The sequence below is a fragment of the Salvia hispanica genome, chromosome 1 (genome assembly GCF_029641045.1).
Source record: "Salvia hispanica isolate PSC_SH4W2 chromosome 1, Shi_PSC_v1, whole genome shotgun sequence".
In the NCBI taxonomy this organism is placed as follows: domain Eukaryota; kingdom Viridiplantae; phylum Streptophyta; class Magnoliopsida; order Lamiales; family Lamiaceae; genus Salvia; species Salvia hispanica.
In genome coordinates this window covers 46,655,295-46,666,054 of record NC_142692.1, presented here as the reverse complement: position 1 = coordinate 46,666,054, position 10,760 = coordinate 46,655,295, and the positions used below count along the sequence as shown (strand labels likewise).

Genomic DNA, 10,760 nt, shown 5'->3' with positions numbered 1-10,760 from the left:
GTTTGTTATGCAGCTTTATTTTTGGGTGGGAAGCAGATAAAAAATGGTTTTGCCTTTTGCACATTTGGTATTTCGAAACTCTATTAAGGACATACGTTATTTATTAACTATGTTAAACATATTTTGTTCAGCACTACTCTATTATATTATTGTTGATTTGTGGGTTATACTACATCAGTGACCAATGATGCAAAGTGTTTTAGATGTAAACTTCGTTCATGATGAAAGTTATTTTCATGCACTGAAGCACTTGTAGTTGTTCTTATTCCATCCCTGATAATAGTGCGTAGGATTTGAAATTTGTGAAGTTATACTTTAAGAGAATAATCAATTGAATCTGGGATGAAAATGTACATTAGAAGGCAACAACGATTACATTATTTGAGAAATTCAACTCAACATATAAGGTTGAAAGAAGTTCAAGATATCCAATATAGTTACATTATTTAACTAACATATGTACATAACGGATGTATCATTGAGTCCTATAACAAATTACACTATGTTATAGGATGTACTAGCTAACTAGTTAATAATAACATGACTAATGTAGCATAATCGGAAATAATGTAATACGTCCAAAAAAAGATGTGGGAAATGTAGCATTTACCTTACAATAATGTAATACGGAAAAAAGGTTTATTGCAAAACGTAAGTACGACAGTTCAAATAAAAAAACATTCTGGAACGACGACATGAACATACATTCAGCATTTCTCCTTGCCCTTACCATTCGCATTTTCAGGGCAATTCTGGGAATCGTTATGGTCCATATCTAGGCAATTCATACATCTCCTCAAAGGTCTATTGTGCTCCTTTATATCCTTCTCCCTCTTTGAAATTATGCGCTTGCCTTTCGTACTACAACACCCTTTTCTTTGGACAACGTCAAGAGGGTGAAGGCAACTAGCAAGGCAACTGAAGAAAATAGACGTCACTTCATTTAATAAAATCAACTTCTCATCTTGGGCATCATTGTTTTGAAACACATCAGCCGTGTATCCATGTACAGTCTTTACCAATGGCGTCTTCATCCACCTGCTTTCAGAGTACTTATCAGGAATGACCTTCACTTCGTTGTTCTTGAATAAGTAAAATATGTGGCAGCACAGAAACCCTTGCCTGCCAAACAACTTGCATTCGCACACGTACGACTGGTCCGTCTTGTCACGTGTCACCACAAATGTGTTTCGGTGGTTGTCACCTACTTTATAGCAATCAATCATGCCTTCGGATGACATACCAACAATCTTACATCTGATGCAACCCTCCACAATTTCTTCCTGCACGGTTCTGAACATAGAGTCGGTAAATAATGTGGATGCATGCTTTTCGAAAGGCTGGTCAGTGGCCAAAATTGGCACAAGAGTTGAATCTGCGTAGTCCAACTTTGCATTAGAATTACGTTGAGATTCCAAGGCATTATTGAAACTCAAATAGAATTCAGCAAGATTTAGCCGAGGCTTCAGAAAGATTTTGTAAAAACTGTTTTCAGACTCAGACACTGATGTGGTCCGAATCATCGATCCCAGCGGAAAATCACGAAAATAAGCAGGTATCCAATACTTCCTATGCCGATACATGGTTCTGAACCAATCCTCATTTTCTAGACCATATTCTACAATAATAGCATCCCACATTTCTTCAAACTCCTCCGGTTCGTGTAATTCGGACCAAACACAAGCATGGAAATCCTTCTTGAAATTTTCATTTGTGAGGAGCTTCTTCAGAGCTTTGATCGCAAGCTTGTGCATTATATGCCACATGCACCACCGATGTCTAGTGCCAACTAGAATTTCCTCAAGAGCCGACCGCATTCCCAAATCTTGGTCCGTGACCATCATTTTGGGTGCAACACCCATGCACTCAATAAAATGTTTAAACAACCAAGCAAATGCACTTGTCTTCTCATTCGAAACTAGACCAGCAGCGAATGTAACAGGTCTCCCGTGATTGTCCTAACCAGTAAATGGACAAAATATCATACAGTACCTGATATGTCCAACCAGAACTTAATAATGTAAAAATAAACTATGCATAATGTACTACCATAATGTGAGCATATTGTTTAATGATAATGTAACTAATAATGAATATAATGTAATATTTCGAAATCAACAGAAAGTAGTACATGTTGGTGTTATAAGTTGAGTCGAAAGCAACAATGTCACCAAACATGTGGTAGTTCCTTTTCGAGACACCATTGCACCAAAATAAGGCTACCAACTGATTCTCACTATTAACTTCATAGTGATATGTAAATGCATCAGATAGTTCCTTCTTCCTACGCATCTCGTCCAATACCATCTGAACATCATAACCTTGAGCATACGCTTTAATGTCTCGAGATGCATTACGTATATCCCCAACGGTGCACCCCACCATCTGGTAGCCTCCCAATACCTCCTTCAGGAATTTAAAAGTCAAAGTGGGGCCGATATTAGCCCTTGAACAGTCTAGAATGAATTTCTCATGCACTTCAGTCAGATTTCGATTTATAGACATGAATGGCTTATGTTGCATCTCCACCATGGTATGGTTATGTGCCTCTACAAACTCATGAATCTTATATCCGGGACGTCCGCCTTCGGAGAAATAACGAAATGATATCTTCGCTTGGCAGGCACACCGGTTGGATAAACGTCTCCTTTTCAGCGTGAAACCATGTCTGGCGTTCACCATATCCTCCTCCTCTGTCCTCTTCTTACCTTGACGAGTACATACAATATACTGCCAAATAGTAACACCTTCTGCTTTTTTGACTCCTTGTTTGCACGTCTCAAAACCAACTGCTCGAGCATACACATCGTAAAAAGCGATTGCAAAATCAAGTGATTGGAAACACTGACCAACAACAGGTTTTAGTTCTGTTGAACATTCAGGCACAACATTAACTGTATAATAAAAAATGGAATTGATCAGTCGAGTAATAGACTACATTAAACATATGTTGGCATACATTACAAAAACATTTTAACATACCTTCAACAAAAAATTAAAAAGTTTATAAAACTATGAAAATCCTCTAACTCAAACCAGTTTTGGAACGTTGTGTCACCGAATGTACTACTACAACCTATACCCTTCGGAAAAAAAACCCTCAGAGAAAGCCACTATTTTTTCATGCTAAGAACACTTGAAAATTACCATCATCGTTGAAACCAAATTCATACAGATGATCATTAAAATTAAACAGCGACATACCTTCTTCCATCGACGTGATATAAAAAAGGTTGCAACTCCTATTACGCTGGGTTTATGAAGATAAATTATAATATGAGATTGCGTGACTTTTCCGAAGAATAATAATAACATGATGAATAATGATAGAAAATCAAAATAAAATCAAAGAAAATAAAGGATGAAATATACGTGTAGAATAATGGTAGAAAAACAAAATAAAATAAAACAAAATCAATGATGAAATGTACGTGTATATTGGATGGAGATAATCATGGGATGTTAATAACCGCTGCATTGAGGATTATACCTAAACTAACATTTTCTTTATTTATAAATAATATTACTAATTATACATGGCAAACAATTCGGCCATCAGATGGAAAAAATCAATGGTTTGGGAATTGTTTTATGTTTTACAAATACTTAGCATAATGACCTGAATACATCCCAATATATATATATATATAGGGATGTGTTAATATGACAACTCCATTTTAGATGACAACATACCACCCATTACAACCATCCGATCTTGAAATCCAACAGCTCTAAGCTTGCCATGTGGCAGGCTGAATAATTAAAAAAAAAACTAAAAAATCGCAGAAGGGTATTTTAGGAAATCAGATCAGTTTCTCTCCACCCTTAATTCATTTAAATTCCTTATTTCAGTATCACGAAATCGCGTTCAATTTGGAACGAAGATTTCACGCAATTGTTGTGTCAATCAATTCATTCATCACTTTCAATCTTCACAGCAACAAAACTAGTGAGTTCTGTCTCAGTTCGTTCTCTAAATTCAGAACGAATTGAACTCTCTATTCTGATGATCAAATCGAATCCAGAAGTGCAATTCGAATAAAATCTAGAATGGATCCTTGATTGAACTTCAATTGGTGCGAAGATTGAAGATCCCACTCTTTTGCAATTTGTGAATTCATAAGTGTAATTCGTTCTCAATCAACTCTGAATTGCAAGGAGTTTGACGATCCCGCTGTCATGGAGATGAGTCAATTATTAGGGGGTAAGAAAATCATCAGGCCGTAATTTATTCTATAATTGAAATTCATGAATTCCACTTGATGCAAGTCATTGTTGCTCCTTTGATAATATGTAAACTTCATGTTTTTTATTAGTGATTATTTGATAATCTGCATATTCATCGATTATTGCATGTTTGTTGAATTCATGACTTCATGTTTTTATCCAGCTTTGTTGATCTGAATTTGATTTATGATTATTATTTATTCTTATTTGTTAATTCGATTCATTTTTGGTGTAGCATGTTTTATTAATTTCAGATTGCTTCGTTATGTATTACGAATTGCATTTCTCTGAACTTGCAATTGCATATCTGTATTACAATTGCATCGGGTGAATATTGCTGTTCAAATTCATTTTGCTTCGTTTATAAACCTACTAATTGCTGTTCAAATTCGTTTTGATTCGCTTTTGATTAAGTTCTTATGGTCATACTCTGTTTCTTATAAGATTGCTGCATTATGTGGTACATGTTGCAGTCCAACATATGGTCAATTGCAGATTCGGGAAGCAGTTCTGCAAGCTGATTGGTGTCCATGAAGGAGAAGGTCGTGAAGTTGATGATAAAAACGTTGTGTTAGTGTGGAAAATGCGGAGAAATGTGTCCCTGTGACTCTACAAATTTTGGCAGACAAAATGAATAAGAGAGCACTTAGTTCGTTTTGAAGTACTTGAAGATTGTAGTCGCATATTTTTTTTTTTTACCTTTACCAGTTTGCAAATTAAAGTCATGAATGATGCATTGTTAACACGTAGTGTGTGCATTTGACATATTACTTTATTAAATTTGTTCATGATGTAGTTTATTGAAACGATTGCATATTTGTTCTCACGGTATTGCTTACTATTGCTCAATACATTCCATACGAATCTGTTCAATCCATTCAAAATTTCACTCAATTTTTGATTTACTGAATCTCGTTCATCTGATATGGCCGACGACTCCATTCTTAGTTTTATCTGTAATTTTGTGCATAGTTTTGGAGCTTATTGTTAATTGAAATCCATGAATTTCGTGAATTTCATTCTGCAAGTCGTGATCTGTAATTGAATTCCATGAATTTTGATATGTGATTGAACTCCGTGAATTTACTAAGTAATTGAACTCTCCGATTTGTAGCAATCTACTTCGTATTTTCTCCTTTCATTTCTGTGAATCTCTTCTTGCTTCTTCCTTTTTTGCTGCTAATTTCATAAATTTCGTTGTTGGTTTCAGTTTTAATTCACAAACTTTTTGCAGTGTTATTCATTGAATATTGCAGTGTTACCATGACGATATTGCAGTTTACATATTATTTTAATAATTTTTGTTCCTGATGTAGTTTAATGAAACGATTGCAGACCACACTATTTGTTTCAATCTATTATGTTACTAATTTCACACCGCAGTAGGATTAATTATTAATTGTATACTATTGTTCTCAGGTTGCATTCCATTTCAATAATTAGTGTTTGTTGACGAGAATAATTTTATTTGTGTCGAGATTTCAGTACGCCGCTATATGAGTTGCAGTGCACCCAATAATTAATTGTTGTATAACTTTATGACGTATTCCTTAGCTAGATTTAACATAAGCATGCAAATATTTTATAAGTAAAAGACATCAAAACAAGTACAGAAAAAAAAAATCAATTCAAATTACGTCATCACATTGTCTACGCCAAAATAATACAACTATGTTTCAGTACAAGAAGCTACCTAGAAAAACATCAACCAAATCAGAATTCATGTTCAAAACACCAAGAGTTTATTCATTGGTCACGGTTTGTGGTAGTCCACAGCCATCTTCTCCACATCTATTGATCCCTTCTTTTTCCCCTCCTCGAGGTATGTAGTTCATTTTGAAGTTGAGATGGGTACCAAAGCCCATTTCTATAATATCCTTCTTCTGCTTCAAGTTTAAGTATCAATGACATTCGCAAACAATTCCGGCTTCGTTCAAGGCCTTCACCCCCTACAAAAAAAAGAGTATTTCCATCATGATAATCAATACTACAATATTATAAATGATGCACTACAATATTTGGTGATAAACAATAATGCAATATTATAAATGATGCACTGCAATATATAATCAGCAATACTGCAATATATAACATGCAAAACTGCAAGATGTATCACAATACCTAAACCTCGTGATCCTCTTTCTTCTTCATCAATGTTTATTCTACTGCTTGTGTTTCAGCTTCCTCCTCATTCATATTCTGATGACTAGTGTTGGTTTCAGCTTCTTCTTCATGTATCTCCCTTCTAGAGTTTCGTTCAGACTCTTCTTCCTCTGCCTCTGCCTGTGCCGGTGATGTTGTTCTTTTTCGTGCCATTTTAATTTATATTACATTGCATTAAACCAAGAATATCAATCAATATTGTCCACCAATCAAGCAACATTCAAAAAAATGAATCAGATACAATAAAGAAACATCCAAAATGAAGCAGATACAACCAAATCATCCACAAATCACCCAAATCAACCAAAAAAATGATCTCACTTGTCTTGGTTCCAGTAGCTCACTGATCTAGGGTTTCCTAACCGAGCTTCATCTAAGTTTTCCAAGACATCAACCAAAATTTTGGAAAACCTCAGGTCCACATAACAAAATCGCGATAAAAACTAGAAGAAATCATCATACAATTGCAAAATTACCATTACACCAAGCAAAATCGTTATACAATTGGCGATCAACAATACTGCAATATTGTAAATGGTGCACTGCAAAATATTATCAGCAATACTGCAATATCAGTACCACATATATAACCAGCAAACTTACGTAACAAAATCGCAATAAAAACTATAAGAAATCATCATACAATTGCAAAAATCACCAATACATGGAGCAAAATCGCCATACAATTGCAAAATTACCATTACACCAAGCAAAATCGCTATACAATAGCAAAATTACCATTACACCGAGCAAAATCGTTATACGATTGGTGATAAACAATACTGCAATATTGTAAATGATGCACCGCAAAATATTATCAGCAATACTGCAATATCGGTGTCACATGTATAACCAGCAAACTCAGTTGTTGTTTGGGCATGCAACTATACAAATTCGTAAAAGATGAAATATATGAATCTGGAACTTCAAAATGCACATCACAACCAACCAAAATCTCAGTTCCTCTGAGTTTTCCAAAACATCAACCAAAATCTCGCAAAAACCTCAGATCTAAACAATAAATTTAGCAAACAAACACCAATCAACATTAAACATGGCAGAAATTGAATGAATAATACTTAAATCTCGCAGCAACATCAAGGAACATACACAAACACAGTAACATTCTCGAAACCTATTCTGATCAACACCAAACGGAAACCTAAAACCTATTCCGATCAACGTACCTTGTCGACGAAAAAACCCTAAAATCTTGTAGTTGTGGACTGATTTACAGTTTAGTGGTTGCAGGTTTGATGATTTTTGAATGTACGGTTCGCAATTCCTGAAATTAGCCGGAATTGTTGATTCACGGTGTAGTGGTGGCCGGAAATCGCCGATTCACGGTGTAGAGGCGGAGCCGGCGGGATTTTGTGAACTTTTTCTCTCAATTTGTGAATCGGGGGAGAGAGAGGGGATGTGAAGAGTACCGCAATTTTTGGGGATATCCCCAATTTTGATTTCAAAATATTATGGAATGACTAAAATACCCACACCTGCAATATCCAATATATAAGACTGCAATCCGAATTCTATTTCATTAATTCAATCATAGGCATCCATCTTATAGATCTAAGGGCTATGATTAGTGGTATGTTGTCACTTTAAATATGGTGGCACCCTAACGCTCCCCTATATATATATATATATAGGGGTGCGATCATATCATAACTCATATTTATGTGATAACCTAATAACCCTATCATTTTATGGGTCAAAAGTATCATTTTTATTAAAAATGATATATATACACGATAAAATGATATTTTTTCAGCATGCATAAAATGATACTTTTATTCCATAAAATGATATTCTGTTCCATAAAATGATATTTTTCGTCCATAAAATTAGGGTTATTAGGTTATCACCATAATTATGGGTTATGATATGATCACATCCCTATATATATATTTATACATATACTCTTTATAGTATCATTATTAAAGGTAAGAGAGGAGGGTTATCAATACACCCGATTCTAATTCTTTAATCGAAACTGATCCATCACGGTATCGTCTTTTATATTAGAATCCTTAACATTTAATATGAACTTAATCTTTAAATTAAACCAATGGATACATAGGTCACATAAGAATATAAATATTCTTACATTTGCGGCAAGGCCGGTACTGAGAATTTTGTAGGAATGACTGATTTGATGTGGCGTATTCTGTAGAATCTGCCATTTATAATGATTAATAAAATAGAAAAGAAAGGGGAGTAAAAGAGACAGGATCAGGATGATCCTGCTCTGATAACATGAAGAAAACTGAAGCTTTTCATATTGTTAGAGAAAGAGTGTCTAGCGTAGAATATCGCTCTGTATATCATGTTATGTCATGCAGTAACCATCCCTTTATATAGAGATGATTGCTAAATATACAAGGGAAAATTCTATCTATTTTAGAAGCAAAATATTATATATTAATGCAAAGAGTGATTCATGCTAAATCACATCCTCTTCCTTCGGTGATTTATTTTGTTTCCTTATTCTCACAAGGAGATCTTCATTCATGTGATCTGAGGATGCATTGACAGGCATGCAATTGCTATCCTTACGATCGATCAAATCATTCTCACTCTTTTGGCAATGCTCGCTAACACTTGGGTGATGGATGTAGGCAGTTGTATCACAATTTCGACTATATCATATCCCTCTCTAATTTGTGTCACCTCCTTTAGTATTGGTTTATTTTTTATTTCATTAGATATTATTTTATTAATTATTTTTAATTGAAATTTATGTTACTACATAAAATATTAGAATGCTAGCATTAAATTTAAAATATTTTTATATAACATAATTTAATTTAAACATAAAAAGTGGACGAGCCTCGTCAAAACCTCGATAAGGAAAAACAGTACTCACCCACAAATTATTTATAAAAAAAACAGTACTCAAGCTTAAAACAACACTAATATAAAAAAGATAACTTGAGACTATTCGTCTCTCTTACTCTTCCTATTCTCCCCCTCCCCACCACCGTCGTCGTCGGCGACCGTCGTTGCCGCCACCACCACCGTCACCATCGCCGCCGTCATAGTCGCTCCCGTCATCCTCGTCCTCGTCCTCATCATCATCATCAGAAGAAGAATGCTCATCACCAGTGTCATCAGAATTCTGAACCCCTCCATCTCCATAATCAGTATCAAGTTTATCTTCATCACTACTAGACATAATTAATAAAATTTGATTTCCAATTTATATTTATTTATTTATATCAATATATCACTAGCTAATAGGATATTGTTTATCTACTTTAATGTTCAACTATTTCTAACTTCAATCCATCTATATCACTGCTAACATTGTACACTTATAATAATTAATCGAATTGTTGATATTTAGTGTCTATAAAATTCTAGTATTTTGTTCTAAGCTTAGAAATTTCATATTTATCAAATTATTATCAAATAACTATCTAGATTGTTATCTGTAAACTTCTAAAACTTCTAGAATGAAAAATATATATACTAAATTCTTGATTCAATTAAAACATTGCAAGAATTCTAAATACATATGCAACTTAAAACAGTATGAATATGACCTTCCATATTCTTATTTTATTCTTCCGTGTTTTGATTTAATAATTAAGATTTGGTCTCTAGTTACAATTAAGGTTGTGATTATTATTCTTTACTGTGCTATAAGCATGTACATATCATTCAAATCTATATATATAAAAGACGAGTTTTAGAAGGATTTGAATAATTATTTTGTGCAAGAGATGTAAATACAATAAATAAAAACTATTAAATTCTTTGACTAATTTTTAAAGCACTACAATGAGTAAGGGGTTACAAATCTTTAAATAGGATAATGAGCCTTTAACAAAATTTGTAACATCTGTTCTCTTAATTTTATAATTTATGATGTTTTATTTCCATGATCTCTCATATCCTAATTTTGTGCCTATAAAAGGTACAGAGTTGTGTATGAATTACACACCAACAAAAGCTTTCTCCATTCTCTCTCAAGCTCTCAACATTTTATTGTATATTTAAGGAACGTTGTATTGCTCAATTTTTGGAGCTCCATCAAGTTCATCAGTGCCTAGTGGGTTTGAGATGTTACATACGTTAGGAGGAAGTCGTTTCATCTTTGGGGATAACACGTCAGTTCGAGAGCACTAACCGTGATGTATTTTGTCTTGCGGAAAGAGGGCTTTTCTAGACTAGATTTATAGTTCGGGTTTATTTTATATTCGGATAGTAATTTCTATTTCATTTGTTGTTGTTGTTGTTGTTGTTTTATTGCAATAGTTAGAGAACGTGTATATGGTCAAGAATTTTATCCTAATATTTCTTACAATTCTTAGAGATGGAAGAATTGTAACATCTTTAACTTGAAACATGGATAATATTTATCT

General features: G+C 34.0%; 1 protein-coding gene across 1 annotated transcript; it reads right to left on the bottom strand.

Moving 5' to 3' along the window:
• Nucleotides 1-707: 707 nt before the first annotated feature.
• LOC148933963 (protein FAR1-RELATED SEQUENCE 5-like) lies at nucleotides 708-9,568 on the bottom strand. The gene is made up of 3 exons (XM_089062117.1): nucleotides 9,418-9,568; nucleotides 2,224-2,867; nucleotides 708-1,958 (listed from the first exon to the last, which is right to left on the bottom strand). Exons 1-3 carry the CDS (start codon nucleotides 9,566-9,568, stop codon nucleotides 708-710), a joined length of 2,046 nt encoding a protein of 681 aa, XP_088918243.1.
• Nucleotides 9,569-10,760: the final 1,192 nt, after the last annotated feature.